The following is a 17,827-nucleotide window of genomic DNA, read 5'->3' as shown; positions in this document are numbered from 1 at the left end:
AATCAATCAATCATCTGTAGATGTTAATGTCTCTATATCTGTTGATGGCTAATTTGTCAGAATGCCAGGTTTAGGTCCAAATTCTCCTCAGAGCGACCAGGAGGAAAGGTTGACCACGAACTGCCCCCAAACTATCCCGAAGAGCGGGGCTTTCGATAGCCCAACACTGCACCTCATCCCCTCAACAACCACCCCAACCAATAGATTTATTCCAGAAGGAAGGAGATGTACCTCATTGGACGAACGGGCCGCGCCGTTGCCCAATCAGATGGTTGCCTCCGGAAAGGCAAACTATCGCATCTGCCAGTGATATTGCCGACATCCACGGCTCACTTCTCCCCAAAACGCAACCTGTGAGAAAGCTTTTCGCCACGCCCCCTTCCCCCTCCCTCCCTCGCTGACTGATTCCCCCCCACCCACCTTTCTCGCCCCCCGCCCTTCCCTGACGTTCCGTAAATCTTCACCCAATAATGCGTCCAGACGAAAGAGGGAAGGGGTTAAGGGGGCTGCATCGCTCTCCCCCCGCCCGCTTCCTCTCGCTCTCCTGCCTCCTCCTCCTCCCTCTCCCCCTCCTCCTCCTCTTCTTCTTCTTCTTCCAGCTTTATCATCATGTAGACACCCGGACCCCCTTCCCCTTTTCTCATGGAGCAGGTTCCTTGACGTCAGATCTATGAATATTGCACGAAAAAGCCGGCTTGCGAGAGCTACTATAGCGTCTCGATGTAAGCCAGGGGTCTATCCCGGCTTGGACCGCGGCGGCGGAGGCGGCGGCGGGCAAGAAGAGGCTCTGATCGCCGCAGCTTTGGAGAAGGAAGAGAGCCGGCGGCTGGTGGCCGAAAGCGGGAGAGGAGGTCGGCCGTGCAGCGCCGGCGGTCTTGGCGGCGGCGGCGGCGGCGGCGAGCAGGGGGGCTTGTTGCTGCTGCTGCCGCCGAGAGAGGAAGAAGTGCTGGGCTGCGCGCTCCTTCCCCGGCGAGAGGTGGCCCCGGGGGAATGTGACATCACCGCGCGGGTCTGGGGCAGCCGAGCGGGAAGGCTTCCCGGCAGCGCCCCGGCCTCCCTGGCTAACGCGCTGCCGCCGCCGCCGCCCGCGCCCGCTCCGGCTCACCACCTCGGCCCCGTGATCAGCATGTCCGCGAAGGAGAGGCCCAAAAGCAAAGCCGCCCCCGCCACCAAGGAAAGCGTCACCCTGTTGCCTTGCTTTTATTTCGTGGAGGTGAGGCCGTCTTGCGCGGTTAGGCTGGAGGGGACGGGAGGGGAGGGAAGGGAGAAGTGGGGGGGGGAGTCAGCCAGGGGCCTCTGGTCGCGCTGGGGATGCCGCGCTGCCCTCGCGGAAACCCCGGCCTAAAAACGAGCAGCCGTCCGGGGGAGCCCACTAGCGGGGCTGCGCGTCCGAGGGACACACGAAGCGCGCCTTAGCGCCACCGCAGCGAGGGGTGGCGGGTGGGGGGGGTCGTGTCAGGATGGGCAGGCGCAGGTTGGAAGCGGCGAGGCAGGTCTTGTCCAACATGCTCAGCGGGCATCGGCTGAGCGATGGTCTCCCGACCTCGTATTGATGCTGAAAGAAAGGAGGGGAGACCATCTTCCCCGAAATCTCCTCAGGGAGGTTTTGGTCCCCTCCGAAATCTCCCAATTTGGAAGCTTGGCCGTCCTAGTCCACCTGCCTTGGAAACTCCACCTCCCTCTTTGGTTACGGGAGGGGAAGGAGGGAGCGTTTATTTCTCTTTCTTTAGAAAAAGAAAAGAAAGAGGAGGGGAGAGTGGGTTTTGCAAAGGCGATGAGATCAGATCACGTGCACGCGGTATCAACCCAGTGTGGCTTCAGACGAAAAGGGGGGAGGGTTGTGTTGTGTTTATGCCAAGCATTCTATGCTTAGCCAAAAGAAAAAAAGAAAAAAAAAGATGGGGTCTTAAATAAGTTGGAGGTGGCAAAATTGAAAGTAAATTTATGTAGAGATTGTTAAACAATCAGGGTTGGATATTTGGGGATGCTTCAGATATTTGGGGTGCGCTGAGAGTGTGGTTGCAATTTCTATAGGTGGTCTAAGCTACACCGCGTAGCTTCATCCTAGTAACCCAACCAAGTGAGGTGTTATTTTATTCATTTGTTTTGCCAAAGATCTACTGGAGCTCCTGTGTGTGTGTGTGTATGTGTGTGTGTGTGATACCTTATTTCTGCTGCACAAGCATTCTCTTCTGGTGATGTAATGTACAGGCCTTTGCAGCACAGGCAGACTAGGAATTCAGATTCCCATGTTTATTGAAACAGCTCAGCAAGAGAGCAGAGGTGGTTAGGATTGACACCTGGAAGCCGCTCAACCCTTGGCTTCCTTTCCAAAGTTAACTCACAGGGCAACTTAGAAAAAAAAGTTCTAAGGAAGCCTTGACTGTGTGCTGTCCCTGTGTGAGTCCCATCAATGGTGCAGGTTTGGGGCTGATATTCTTGGAAGAAGACCTTTTCGGTGATAGTCAATAGCTGTTTGACACGGACAAGTAATAAGGGATGGAAGCTGATCAAGGAGACATTCAACCTAGAAATAAGGAGAAATTTTCTGACCGTGAGAACAATCAACCAATGGAACAGCTTGCCCTCGGAAGTTGTGGGAGTGCCATCACTTGAGGCTTTCAAGGAGAGGTTGGACTGTCATTTGTCAGAAATGGTGTAGGGTCTCCTGTGTGGGCGGTGGGGGGGGAGGGGTTGGACTGGATGACCTACAAGGTCCCTTCCAACTTTGTTATAGTTTGGCTAATAGTCTCATCATTGGCCATCAATACCTGAACCAGAGAGTGATCGGTATGTTTGTGAGTTTCAAAACAAGGACCGTAGTAATAGTGCTGAAGAAGGATGGAGAGGTGTTGGAAAGTGATGCAGATGAAAAGGGTGCTTTGAAAATGAATCTAAATAGCTGTGTTACTTTTTAGAATTGTTCTGAAGTCACAAACAGCATCCTACTTGTAAGTACAGGTGTATGTTTGTCTGAGTATGTCTACCTGTTCACCCAGGCATCACAAATTTCCAAGATTCCTGAGGTTTTCAAAGGGGAAATTGAGAGGAATGTATTTTCATTCCTTCTTCTCAATCTCTCATTGATTCCTTACAAACGAGAAATACCCTGTTTCTCCAACAATACGGCCTCCCCCAATAGGAAGTCCCAGCATGTTTTATAGGCATGAAATGAAATTAAGCCCCTCCCCCCCCAATTAAGGCCTATATTAAAACATGGGGGGGGCTTGCCGTTAGGAAGTACTTTTGTTGCACACCCGGATATGGTGCTGCCTGCGTTGACCCCGATACGAAGTGCCCCACCAATGCCGAGGTCAACATCCAAGCCGTCGCCACCTGCCCGCCCAAAGATGCAAGGGGGGGGAATTAAGTCACCCCCGAAAAGACGGCCTAGCCATTTTTTCGGGGCTCAAAAAAAATAATAAGACCCGGCCTTATTATATGAGAAACATGGTAGAAACTGAACAATTAAGAATCTTCCTGTATTCTGCACTCATCCTCAGTCTGTTTTTATTTTCTTGAGAAGAACATATTTCTACATTATGACTATCATGCACTACCAAAGCTGAGGGGAACATCTGGAAACAGCCGTTTGAAAGGAACTTTAAGGAAGGGTCTCTGGAAAGATTGCTGCTTTGTGAATTTCTAGGTCTGAAGCTCCAGTTCAATGAGAATCTCACATTATAACTTAAAATGGCAGTGTTGAGGGATTTCAACCTGTCAGATGCTTTCAGAGAAGAAAATGCTCAAAGTTCATACTTGGTTTCAGGATATTTTTCAAGACCTGATGTAACATGAGTGTAACAATCAAAAGCCATTGGTCCTGACACTTGATATGGAACTAGGTGATACGATGGACATATGGGAATTCAACAATGTGTAAAAGTGCCTATAATCGTTCTGTGCTCTCCTAAACAGCAGCAGAGAAGTTCACAGCACTGGAAAATCATTTTCTGTATTTTGCTTCTTTAGGGAAGAAAACAGGAAGATGTGATTTGGCTTGTTTAATATTTCAAAATACCGTGCTTTGAGGGATGTGGCACTCCAGCTGAACTGAAATTTGTCTAAAATGCCTTTTGACTTCATTTAACACACACTGTAATGCACTACATTGTGTACATGGAAAGCAAATACTAAAATTTCACTCTATTGCATAATATAAAGAGAAAAAGAAACACAATTGCTAGCTGTTATTTCACAAAAGGCAAGTAGCTCAACAAGGTAGCCAACTAAGAAATTTTGGAGACTGGAAAGTAGCAAAGGAAATACTTTTTAAAAAGTGTGCTTTTAGTGCACAATTAAGAGTAGTGCACAATTAAGAGTAAAAAAAAATGCAAGAGCCCACAAAATAACGTATGCAGAGACGGCAGCATTTTTTTCTGGTTATAATTTTTTATAATAAGTTTTACAAAGGACATAAAAGCTAACATAAACTAATGAATAGTAAGTAAAAGGGGGAAAAGGCAAAAGAGTGGAAAGAAAGAATGAAAAGAAAAAAAGCTTCCAATTTCCTTTATAGCAAACATATTATTAAATATAATAAATACAAATACAAAACTGTCTCTTACTCTAAGATTATAAAAAGTTCACTTTTTCTATTATCCAATTATAAGTTTTTGTTTTTCTATCATGAAAAAAGTCTGTAAGAGGTTTCCAGTCAGCCGTAAATGTAGATATTGTTTTTTCTCTGATCAAATAAGTTAATTTAGCCATCTGTGTAAGTTCCACCATCTTCACCAACCATTCCACTGCAGGCAAGTTTTGAACATATAATAGTCTCATTGCCATTTATCATATATAGAAAACAAGTTCTGTGACTTTTTTCTAGTTACCTGTCAATTAGTCCCAAAAGAAAACACCCTGGTTTCATTTGTTCTTTAACCTTGAAAACTTTCTGAATTGATGTATGTATTTCAATCAAAATAGAACTGGTATCCATTTTTTTCCATTGCATCCAATTTTTACTAATTTTGCATGATAAAATGTCCCTTCATGTTCACATTTCCAGCAAGGATTCACACATTCTACACAATTTCTCTGGTGACAAATACCAGTGATACATCATTAGATTTCATGTAGAAACAAACCACCCAACCCGCAAGTCCTTCAAGTTTAACACATCACATATATGGTTTATAAACTTTAAGGTGCCCAAACATCAGGTGAGAGGGCATTTTTCACAAGGACTTTGTTATTTGGATTTTGGTAAACTAAATTTTGATTCCACACATTTATCACTCCTGATTTTTTTTTTAAAAAAATCCACTAGTTGTGAGGAAAAATAGTCAACTAGAGTTCATGAATTTAATCTATTTAGGTTAGCTGCCCAACTCAACAATAACTCAATGACTAAAGTTCTCTACTGTCTGGGGAAAAAAAAGTGTCCATGAGTCTATTCACAGCCACCATAAATTCAAAATCCTAACAAGTCATTGCCAGAGATGGAGTAAAGCCAACTTTTTCATCATACTTTTCGATTATCTTGTTTGTAAACCACCTAGAGTCACAGGTAAGATGGGTGGTGTAGAAATTTGATTGATAGAGAAATAAAATAAGCTACTCAATCCTACATTGTCCTAAACGCATGGAGAAATGCTGAACATCCTTAAGCAAAGCAGACTTCATTCTAGAGCAGTGCTGTGAATATGATATCTGTAGGATTCAATGTACTTAAGAATTCTTTCTTAAGCAACCATAAATTTCATGTCCAACTGGGTTTTTTTTGTTTTTCTTAAGGATTCCTTTATTTGTTTTTTAGATTTCCTTAATTAACATGAAACGGACATTTTCCATATTGGAAAACAAAACATTAGTGTCTAGTACCATTTTTTAATCTCAGGAGCTTGCAACAGTCTTAGAACTCTAAATGGTGCATGGTTATAACTTACAAGTTTTTGCTTGGAGGTATATCCACCAGCTTAGAAGAAAAGAGACAAAGGCGTTATGAGTGAAAAATATTATCCTAGTGCAGGCAATTAAATTTTCCAAGGGACCAGAAGAGAAAATGGGACTGTACTGTACAATCCGTACTGTAAAGGTGTGTTAAGTGTGCACAGGTTCACATACTCAAAGTGAAAAATATAATAGCAGTCACCTTCAGAATAAAAGCAATGCAATTATGTGCGTGACATATGCTCTTTTACCTTTGATTTCTAATTTCCAGTTGATCTCTCACATGGGCAGGACAGGCAGAGCCAAAGGGTCAGATCTTGTCCAGGGGAACATAAAATGCCCATGTCTGTCCTAGCAGCTAGAAAAATAACAAGCAGAAATATCAGCAGTTTGACATCTGATGAATGGGCATTTTGTGATGGGTCACAGCTACTGTGACAACCATTTAATGAATGCACAAATTTCTCCTCCCAGCCATCTCCCTCAATGATGGCCACTTTTAAGTGCCTTTTACAGGTATTCTACATATGTCCATATTCTACGTATGTCCACCAATTCCCAAATCCCCTATTCTTGCTCTGGAGCCTATTTAATTTGCTGACACATATCTCATTCCCCTCCACATGCTTGTTTCTTCATAGTTTGCTTGGCAGGATTCTCTAAAGGCTTTTATACAAATCCAGACAATCACTTGGAGACAAGCCAGGAGAAATTCTCTATGTTGTCTGCCACCCAAGGATCATCCCGAGTGTTATAGCCCTATTCTTATAACCCTTAATTAACATTAGAGAAACACCCATTTTCTTTAAATTAATTTTCTTTAAAATTTTATGTTGAAGAACTGTAACAAACATATGTTTTGCATATCCGGTCAGACTTTACTTGGACAATGAAAGAACTCTTCTCAAAGGTGGGAATGATACCATGGTATAGCATAGAAAAACTTAAGAAAACGTAGGGTTAAGATGTAGATGCTGGGTAGCATCTCTGGATATTACAGCTGTCTATCATGGGAGTATCCAAATATGTGGAAAAGGTTTTGAAATCCTTCTCTGTTGTTCATCTTTGAATACATGTCTTTTATGGGAAGATAGCAACAGCCTCTGTTCTCAGTCCTGCCTCTATTTAATCATACATACTGAAGAAATCATTGAGAAAAAGAAATTCATTATTTGGGACTTGCTTTAATTATCCAGTATCATCACTCACATGGGCCTGGTAGCAAAAGTAAAAAAAAAAAAATGCAAGGGAAAAGCAAGAGAGAATCACAGCATTGGGACAGCTGGTCAGAAAACACAACCTTTTAATTTTGAGCAATATTTTAACAATTATGATGGTTGCTGGAGAAGCAGAAATATTCAATGTATTTATGTGTCGATGACCACCAACCTCCTAAACACTTTTCTCCAATATTCTAAAACCTGTTAGGAGGTTTCATTGATCCATCCAAAATGCAATCAGTCTAGGGATTGCTTTCTTTGGGGTAAGTCTGTAATCTGGATGGATGTGGGAAGATTTTGAATGAGTTTTCTAGAACACTCCCCCCGCCAAAAAAAAACCCCAAGTTTCCTAACTGTTTGACTATGGCTGATGTGTTCAGGACATTAGTGGAGTTCAAATAGTATTCTCATGAATTTTGGCATTCCATAAGAATGCAAAGTCTACCCACCCTCAAATTATTGGTTTTATGGGAGCATATTGGATAATAATGAATATTTCTTTTTTTCAAATTCAAGTCAAGTCATGGGTCCCTAGTTGACACGCTCAAAATCCTGTACTGGCAATCTTAGTATATTTGGCTATAGGAAAAATGATAGTTTTTTCATCACTCCAATTCATGTTCCAGCTTTATCTATATCTTCTCTCCTTTCCTCCTGATCAGTAATTTTCTCCTTAAGCCAACTAAATCTCTCATTCAAATGATGCCACTTCGAAAGCTCAGTGGGACAGAACCCATCCCCCATTTCATGTGCTACAGAAGGAGAGGCACGGTGGTGGCCAGATGATGATCTTTGGAGTTGATCTGCAATGCACACAGAAGGGTATCAATTCTGGAATTATAAAGTGTACGCTCAGTTTGAGTGAAATTGGACAGTTCCAGTTATCTAATTTAGGCCATACAAACAGATGTGAGCCATAGCAAAATGTGCTATGTATGTTTTGTGCAAAGTATAGTTCCGTGAGAGATTGGTGGGTTTCTGTGAAAGAATACAGGTAATAATAGTAGTACAGGTAGTCCTTGACTTAAAATGGTTCATTTAGTGACTGTTCCAAGTTACAACAGCCCAGAAAAAAGTGACTTATGACCATTTTTCACATTCACGATCTTTGCAACCTCCTTGTGGTCATGCGATAAAAATTCAAATGCTTGGCAACTGGTTCATATTTATGACCGTTGCTGTGTCCCAAAGTTGTGATCACCTTTTGTGACCTTCTGGCAAGCAAAGTCAATGGGGAAGGCAGATTTATTTAACAAGCAGGTTAACAACTTCTTAACAAGTGAGACAAGAAATGTTGGTACAATGGGGTAAAACTCACTTAAAGAAATGTCTCACTTAACAAAGGAAATTTTGGGCTCAATTGTAGTCGTAAGTTGAGTACTACCTGTAATAATAATTTACGTACTTTACTCACTCTAATCACTTTCCTTTACTAGAGTTTTATCTCTTGATCAGAGATTCTGCTGCCTGAGAAAACTTTGAAAATCCCCATCTAGCCTGTGCCTAGAATTCTCTCTTCAATGTATGCATTTATGTGGAAAGGATTCCCCCAAGTTAAGACTGAAGACTTCTGCAATTAGGAAAGTGGTGGCGATTAGAGCTTTAGTTGTCTATCATCCTATAAGCATCAGATTAGAAATACTTATAGGCTGGCTTGATTTCTTGATTCAATATGAATATCACCAACCAGTCAACCTTGCGCTCTGTCTACTTGTAATCCATGCCAGTTGTTATGTGAAACATGTCGTATTCCAAGGCTAAGATCTAGTGGGATGGATGAAAATGGACACTGAGAAGGAACTTGGCCATATCTACCTTGCCAGGAGGAAAATACCAAAAAAGATGGCATGGTTATGTGATCTGGTGTCCTGAAATCAACTGGACCCACTTTTAAAGTAGAGTTCAATCCGGACTATAAGTGAAGCTTGCCAGTTTGCAAATTAGGGATTTGACCTTTATTTATAATTACTTTTGCACTGGCAGTTGAGGTATCAAGAGATTTTCTCACCTGCTCCTACCATTTCTTCTGCTTTTGTCAGCTTTTGTGTGTGGCACAAGAGGGAATGAAAAAAAAGAGTTACGGCAGAGGTATGGAATCTGGGGAGGAACCAAGGGAGCTGTGTCATCTCTAATTCAGCAAAGTGCATCATTCAAAAGAAAGTATCCAGGTTGCAGCCTGGCAATCTGGGTGTAGAAATAACTTTCTCATCTACAACTGAAGAATTAGCGTCATTGTTTCTGTTGCTATGAGTCAAGGAAATTATGTTCAGAGTTCTTGGAAGTGAGATGTTAATGAGTCAAAGCAAGCATCTGAACTATATGCTTGGAAACAAATTGGTATCTTGATTCTTCAATTTGAACATGCGGCTGTGGTAGCAGTATCACAGAAGATAAAGTGTGTGTGTGTACTTACGTGTGTGTGGTGGGGGGTAACCACACGAATTATTTCAGGAAATTATTTCAGAGCAAAGCAAAAAAATCTAGAGAAACTTTCTTCCAGCAACCCTAATACTGTATACTAGATAGAATCCAGATCCAGAGAGAGAAGGGAAGGGTCAGAACACAATTTAAACACCTTAAATTGTGGTGTCGGGGGAAACACACTGCCTAGGAAAGCAAACTAATCACCATCACAGTATTGCTTACAAAGTCCTATTAGATCCCTCAAAGCTCCACTGATCCAGAGAATTTCCAGTAGGAGCAACTCTCTCCCTCATCTAGATATATTAATAACTTAGTTCACAAATTTTGAAGTAGGCTCCAGCGAAAGCAGGAATTCTGTGAAATTAAAATTAAGCTTTGGTGACATCTTTTACATTGCAGATTTAACATCCCAAACAGGTTTAATAAATTGATCAGGAAGATACAGCCTAAACAGTGAAGAAATTAAGTAAAGCAAGCCTTGGGATGGATTGTGGCCCCAGATTGCATACCTTTGATTCAAAAAATTTCACTGACGGATCCACTTATTTGAGGTAGCTGGTACATAGGAAAGCATGGGGTATTTTTAGCCCCCTGTAAAGGCTTTCCTATGTACCAGATATACTGTTGTTTATTAATATTGTTTTTAGACTGCCCTTCATAAATGCCAATAAATATGAACACACTTAAGCATAACATAATATCATAGCTCAGTAAACCAGATGTCTTTAAAACGATGCAGCCTGAATAACTTTCCTGATCTAATTTATCATGGCAGTGATGATAATAATGTTGCACTGGCTGCCCATTATAAGCTTCCAGAATGTAAATCAAAAGTATTGGTTATCACTGTATTTGGCTTCACTTATTTTGTTTTGGATGCTGGTTGTGTTCTGGGAGCTTTGTGCTTCTAACCATTTGTAAGCTATTCAGAGTTGGGGCGGAGGGTAGAAATTACATACATAAATAAGTAAATTCTCCAAACATTCTAGTAATTATAGCCTGGTTGAATTCTTAAGAATTCTTTTAGATATCTCTCTACATGCTCAAGTATGCTGAAATCCATTCCATAATTATAGTTTAGAGGACTAGGCAACTGTTATTCAACTGTAAGGACCTTGCAAATGGCCTTCTGCATGCAAACTAGCAGCTCCACAAAAGCCAACTGCACGCCTGCAAGGAGGCCTACAGTATGTTAGGGCTATTAGCCCTCTATTGCTGCTGTTCCCCAGCTGCCGATCCTGGGCACTGTAACTCATAGCTACTGTTAGGTTTATCCTCTGTGAACTTATCTAATGTTATTTGAAAACCACCTGAGCTGGCAACTGCAACATTAGTCTCTGGGTATCACTTTAACTGTGTAGCTGAACTGACAGAGGGAGAGAAAAATTGCAACTCTTGAAAATGGATCAGTCATATAAATAAAGCAGATGGCTTGCTTTGCATGGCATGTTGTGAAATGGATAGGTTTGTAACTGTTTGTAACTTGTCTGTTGAGTACTGGTAGAGAGAGCAATGGTTCCTTGGATACTACTTTGAAAATATCTTTTTATGCTTCACCATTCTCCTCTTGCAGTATCTGCCACTGAGCTGTCTAGTTCATGAATAATATGTGGACATCTAATTTGTGGATATAGGCTATGCGTGTATGTAGAGCAGTGTTTCTCAACCTTAGCAACTTTAAGATGTATAGACTTCAACTTCCAGAATTCCCTAGCCAGAAAGCTGTCCTGATATGCCTACACACCACCACCACCACAACAACACACACACACACATATAGAGAGAGAGAGAGAGGTTTCTTATTTTAAAAGCTGTGACAAGATCTTACAGCATCCCACAAGGCTCAAGGTTGACTCAGCCTTCCATCCTTCCGAGGTGGGTAAAATGAAGACCCAAAACTTGTTGAGGGCAATATGCTGACTCTGTGTTTAGTGAGGGCTGCAAACCAGTGTGAGGTGCTATATAAGTTTAAGTGCTATTGCTATCAAGAAACACTGGTGTGGAAAGTTTTATTATCTTGTGAACAGTAAAGGTATCCTTTTGTTATTACGTTGCAGGCTTAGCCCCAAAAGAACTCAGACTACTCCAGCTAGTGTACAGTTTTTTATTTGCTCGCATCCAACAGACAGAATCTTGCCTTTACTACATTTACCCTAATAGATAGAGAGATTGGTCCTGGATGGCTATTCTTATTCTCTACCTCTGCCTCTATCCATCTTCAGCTGTCTCTTGTCTTGCCCCTCTTTCTCGAGTGCGCTTCCTCCTTGCCTACCACTTCATTGTGGTCCATCACACCAGTTAGTTGTTAGTTAACTTTATTGTCATTGCACCTTGTGCAATGAAATTAAATGCCACCTTCAGTGTACACTATACACTGTTCCCTTTAGGTAAGCACCATCTCTCACACTATTAGAATAAATAAGGAGCATCGATGGATGTATAATATTGAAATCTAATTTTCATTCTCCAGGTGGGTTTTGATTCTTACAGGTTGTAGAGGAAGATTCAAGGATACAGAGAAAAAAAAGAGAAGGATAGGGATTAAACCCTATATTGCCAGGATCAGCACTGCATTTTAACTGCCGAACTTTGCATTATACGATACAAAGAATTTTTAGCACCAAATCAGAACTTCAACTGAATTATTGCAGTCATTTAACTGTTGTTTTTTTTATTTATTAAATTTATATCCTACCTGTTGTAACAGGTACTTATGGCTATATAACAGCACTTCCTCCCCACAATGACCAGATGGACCTTGGGAAAGTAACCCAGTGAGCATCAATGGTTGTGGTACCCTAGGTTGTTATTATTATAATTTATTAAATTTGTTTCCCTCCTCCTTGTCCAACTCCAGCACCTTGGCTGTGCATAAACTCTTCAAGCTATTTTGGAAAACACATATATTTTTGCTGCTAGTATTTCTATTTAATAGGAAGTTTCTGCTAGACATTTTAAGCGTCTCTGAAAATAACAACAATGTTTCTCATTTCTACATCTAAAAATAACACTAAAAATTGCAGTCCATGCCAATATTATTACACATAAATAAGAAAATGACCTAGGCTGGCCTGCAAAGACAAACCAAAGTTAAAATGAACTAAGTTTCAAAAGCTGCTAGATCTTTCATTGACCTAGTTAAACAGGTTGTATGAACACACACTGCAATGCTTGAATGATAGACCAAAGGCTATTCTTCTCGGTTCTTTCAATAGGAGGAGAGAGGACCTATGTGAACTTCATTTCTACATGCTGTGTGACTCATAATATTTTACTACTCCTTAGGGATACTTCAAAATCTAATTTAATGCACTGATTGAATAGCCTGAGTGGATATCTTTTGGTTTATGTTGAAAAGTTTAATACGCCCCTATGGCAAATAAATATGCTCAGAGACACATATCGTTTTGTGGTTGCCTTCTAAAGAAGAGAGGAAAGCAGACAATTTATGTCCATAGATAATGCTATTAGAATTACAATAGGGAACAGAATGGAATCACAGAAACTCCGCAATGGTCCTCTTCTTTTCTACTGCACAAAATACTGATGTCACATACAGGTAGTCCTTGACTTATGACCATAATTCAGCCCCAAATTTCTGTTGTTAAGTGAAACATTCATGAAGTGACCATTTTATGACTTTTTTTGTCACCGTTGTTAAGCGAATCCATGGAGGTGATAAGTTATTAACATGCTTGTTGAGTGAATCTGGCTTCCCCATTGAGTTTGCTTCTCAGAAGGTCGCAAAAGAGAATCCCATGAGCCTGGGACACTACGATGACCGTCACAACTATGAACCAGTGGTCAAGCATCCACATGACCGTCACAACTATGAACCAGTGGTCAAGCATCCACATTTTGATCACGTGACTTTGGGGATGTTGCAACGGTCGTAAGTGTGAAAAATATTCATAAGTCATTTTTTTCAGGACCATTGTAACTTTGAACAGTCCCTAAATGAATTGTTGTAAAAAAAAATGATTACGTGTACTTACTGAAGGCCAAACTGCGGTTCTTGAAAATTCTTGATATATACTTAGTTCCAAAGGTTTTCAAAGGGACTGGGATAGCGAGTTTGGGAGGGAGAAAATAATCCTGCATTTTTTGTCACCAAATCCCATTCAATGGAGTCCAGCTAACAAAGATGTTCTATTTTAAGACATTCAATGTGAGTCTGATACAGCTTTGCCATTCTTTCTGATGGTTCATAAATGACATAGCAGTCAGTCCTTTTTTTAACCCTTGAGAGAGGAGTAAGTTTCTCACTACTTCAAAAAAATATGTCCTGATTGGGGCCATGTTGATGAAAAGTATCCTTGGGGATGGGGGAGTCAAAAAAATTAAGCTGTGGTCGTATGAGCTCTCCCTGTTTTTCATATGCATTGTCCAATAAATTGAATAAAAGGGTGGAGCTTTACACATAGGGACACAACTTGGTGGTTTTTTAAATTAATATTCCCCCAATAGGCATGTCTGAAAGTAAGAAGCTTTGAAGTTTAGAAATTTTCTTTTGATTTGTGATTGATGTCTCACTCTCACTACAGTTATCCAGCAAATACATTTTTTCTAAAGCCAAGAACTTCTTTTTGTGGAGAAATTCGGGATTGGTTTATTCATATGGTTCAGCAGCCTGGAGAGGAGCTTTGGAAACCTTAAGGCGTCGTATGGCCTCCAGAGCATTTCCCCAAATGCCCCGAGAAGTTATAATTTTTAATATGACAGTAGGAACAGAGGATTAAATATACATGTGCTTGCTTGCGTACCCAGTTTCACCCTCTTATAATTGCCAAACATAATTCATGTGGAATTATAATTCAAAGTCTATTTTTTTCCATATTTTGTAATTAAAGCAAATTAGGTTGTTTGTGTATGTACGTTAAAAAGCTGATACTACATCTGTGCGGTTGAGGTTCCATCTCTTTGCTTACGGTACTTCAGCGAAGCATCCCTTATGACTCTACTACAGATGTGTTCATCAGATTCTCATTAATAGGCATATATTTTTCATAAGGCATGATAAAGCCTGGAGTTTGTGTTAGATATGCTACTGGGTACCAGCTGTTCTTGGAAAGCAAAAACACTTTTTTTCCTATTCTGTTTTTGTTGTTCTTGTTGCCGTCAAAGCTCAGCGCTTCTTAAAGCAAATAGAGTCAGAAGAAAAAGCTAAGGGAGGCATCAAATAGATGACTACAGAGACTCCACAAAAGACCCGGTCAAGAATTGGATGGCCTGTCACTAATTAAGCTATAATTCCATTATTTTCCTATGGGTTTGTGGCTCAAACTGAGCCGTGCCAAAGAGGCATAGATTTTTTACTGGCACCTTGATCCAGTAAGTAAGTTGACTTATCTTTGCCAGTTGGCTGGAGTTTTCTTCCCATCTATACTGGACATGACTAGAATAGCTAGGTTCATAATAAGCATATTCTTTTTGAGCTATTCCTGGGCTCTATACCAGGGATGTCCAATCCCCAGTCCATGGACTGACACCGGACCGCAGGATACCAGAAAACTGGTCTTCCTTAAATTGATGTTCTCAAAACAGTCTTCAGGACCAAAATGCAAGTAGTCCTCAACTTATGGCACCAGCCAAAATTTCTATTGCTAAGCGACACATTTGTCAAGTGAGTTTTGCCCCATTTTATGACTTTTCTTGCCAGTGAATTGCTGCTGTTCTTAAATTAGTAGTAGAGTTTTTAAGTGAATCTGGCTTCTCCATCGACTTTGCTCATCACAAGGTCACAAAAGGTGATCACACGACCCCAGGATACTGCAACTGTCATAAATAATTGTCATGCCCTTGGTAGAGACTCTGAGGGAGAGGAGGAACAGCCGACAGGGAGTGGAGGTTGTGGAGGATGCTGGGGAGGGGCAGAGGCCATCTGGGCAGTCAGAGGAAGAACCAGGCCCATCCCCTCTGCATCTGAGGACATGCAGGGAGAAACGGAGAAGGAAACAACTTGGCTTAAGAGAGAGGAAGCAGCCATGATCCTCCTCATTGGTTGCAGCTGAGGAGAATAGTATATAAGAGAGACAATTACAACACAGCGTTGCCAGAAGCAAAGCATGTTTTATCTTGGTCTGAAGTTATCTTGGTTGGCGTCCTTCCAACAGACTGTGCTTTGTTATCTCCTTGAATTTGGTAATTACTTATCCTGTTCCATTGTGGAAATTTCATCATTGTAGTTTGTTTGGTTTTTTATTTCACCTCTATCTGCTCTATAAGTTTGGACTGTATTGCTTTCTTTTGAAGACTACTTTTGAGTATCTTTTTTATCTCCAACTGAGAATTATTGAACAGTGGGACCAAGTTGGAGGCATTAAAGGACATTTATTTACGTTTTGGATTTTGTTACATTTGTGTTACATTCTGGGTCATTACAATAATATGAACCAGTTGCCAATTCAAAATGTGAATTTTTATCACATGATCACAGGGATGCTGCAACAATCATAAGTGAACAACAGTCATAAATGATTTTGTTTTTCAGTAGTGTTGTAACTTTGAACGGTCACTAAATGAACTGTTGTGGTTGAGAATTACTTGTACACTCTGGGTATTGCAATCCCAACACATCCAGAAGGCATTAGGTTGGGGAAGACTAAAATGTTTGGCATGAGGTATATTCACAACTAAATCAAATTACTGGGTTTAGTCTACCAAATAATCATCTTCTCTTTGTGTACTTGAAACATAATTATCTTACTTGTCTTACCTAGTTGTATTAAAAACATCATGAAGAATTTGTAACATTATCAGTCCTGTGATATTAGGAAATTATGGTCGCTGTTGCCTGATATTTTCATTCACTTAGAGGTAACCTATGTGCTTCTAACCATGGTATCTTATTAAATATATGAATTTGCAAAGTTCTTTTTTAAAAAGCTATTTTAAAATTAAAGGCAGTTCAGTGAAAATGTTTCTTCCTTTCTGCATAAGAATTTCTTCCTGTTTGCTATATGTCACACACAGTAGCATTGGATAGGAAGATGCTGAGCAATCTTCTCCAACAATTGCCAAGACAGTGACATTTCCAAAAAGGGAAACAGATACACTGTTCCATGAATGTGAAACTGCTTTTTTGTTCCATGTGTTGTACAGCTAAATTACAGTCTTTGAGATTTCTCTTTTTGGCATTCCCCTTTCCTCTTTCCCTGCAGCAGGTTACAGGGAAGAGAGAAATATTCTAACTAGGCCTGGACTGGTCTCTTATATAGGAATTCTTAAATTTGTCCCTAGGCTGGGCATGTGACATTATCTAAGCTGAGCTGCAACTTGCCTTCTCATAGTTTACCATAAAGATGCTTCACCATTTATGGTACTATAGTCAGGAAAAAGGAACGGAGTAGGTGCATTGATGAATGGATGCATGGATAGATGCGTGGATGGATGGACAGGTGAATAATAGTTGTGGTTTAAGGAAGCTGTTAATGGTATATACATTAATATACAGTCACCAAAAAATACATTTTATGCTATTTCAGTTCTGGAAGTTGACGTCCACCCACCTGAAAACTGCCAAAAGTTAAGAAACAATACTCTAGAGCAGAGTTGGCCTCTTTAGGATTTATGGACTTCCTACTCCCAAAATTCAAGTCATAAAAGGGCCATCGTTCCCCATCCCTGATTTAGAACCTTAATGGGATTGGGGGGAGGGACTTGGGCTTGGTTGGCAGTACATCCCAATTGCATCTTCCCAATCTTCTGATAAACACTTTCATGTGGCAGGACAGGAAGAACTCTATAAAAATCCCCCAAGGAAGATTGTTAGCAGTGGGTGAAAGAAGCAGTTACCAGAATGAAGCCATTTCACATTCATGTATGATCCTATTCCTTTTAAGTGATGTCAGACCTATGTATTTATCCCATTATTTATGTCAATAAAATGAACTAGCTGAGGACATTCTGTCATGACACCACCAAGCACTGCCATATGTGACATCACAGAGCAGGTATTCTAGATAGATTGATTGAAGGAAGGCATTCAATTAGCAGGGTGGGGGCAGCAGAAGCATGTACCATTGTAGACTGGCCCAATGTGTACCAATAAAAACTATTTTTAGGCTTTCAGCATCATTATCAATCATGGCTGAGGTGTTAAATAAAGAGCACAAGATTTGAGCAAAATGTGTTCAACATTAAGTAATTGACTCTATATATTTCTAAGTTATATACAGTATATATAAGGTTATCTAGATGAGCTTTATGGGACAGTTGTAATGAAATTTGAATCATAAAAAGTTTTAACGGAGGACCAGCTTAGTGTAATGCTAAGATGTTGACCTAGAACA

General features: G+C 40.7%; 1 protein-coding gene across 1 annotated transcript in view; it reads left to right on the top strand.

Annotated features, from left to right (window-relative positions):
• Positions 1-462: 462 nt before the first annotated feature.
• Positions 463-17,827, top strand: part of PLPPR4 (phospholipid phosphatase related 4) — a 36,478-nt gene continuing 19,113 nt past the window's right edge. Inside the window, exon 1 of the mRNA XM_087930172.1 lies at positions 463-1,213. Within this exon, the coding sequence (XP_087786298.1) occupies positions 671-1,213 (543 nt within the window). The 5' untranslated portion in view covers positions 463-670. The remainder of the gene's footprint in view (positions 1,214-17,827) is intronic.

This window comes from Pseudonaja textilis, chromosome 3 (assembly GCF_049901715.1).
Source record: "Pseudonaja textilis isolate UNSWEBS1 chromosome 3, rPseTex1.2, whole genome shotgun sequence".
Taxonomy (NCBI): Eukaryota; Metazoa; Chordata; class Lepidosauria; order Squamata; family Elapidae; genus Pseudonaja; species Pseudonaja textilis.
Note: the sequence above shows the minus strand (reverse complement) of the source record. Positions and strands in the feature narration are given on the sequence as shown.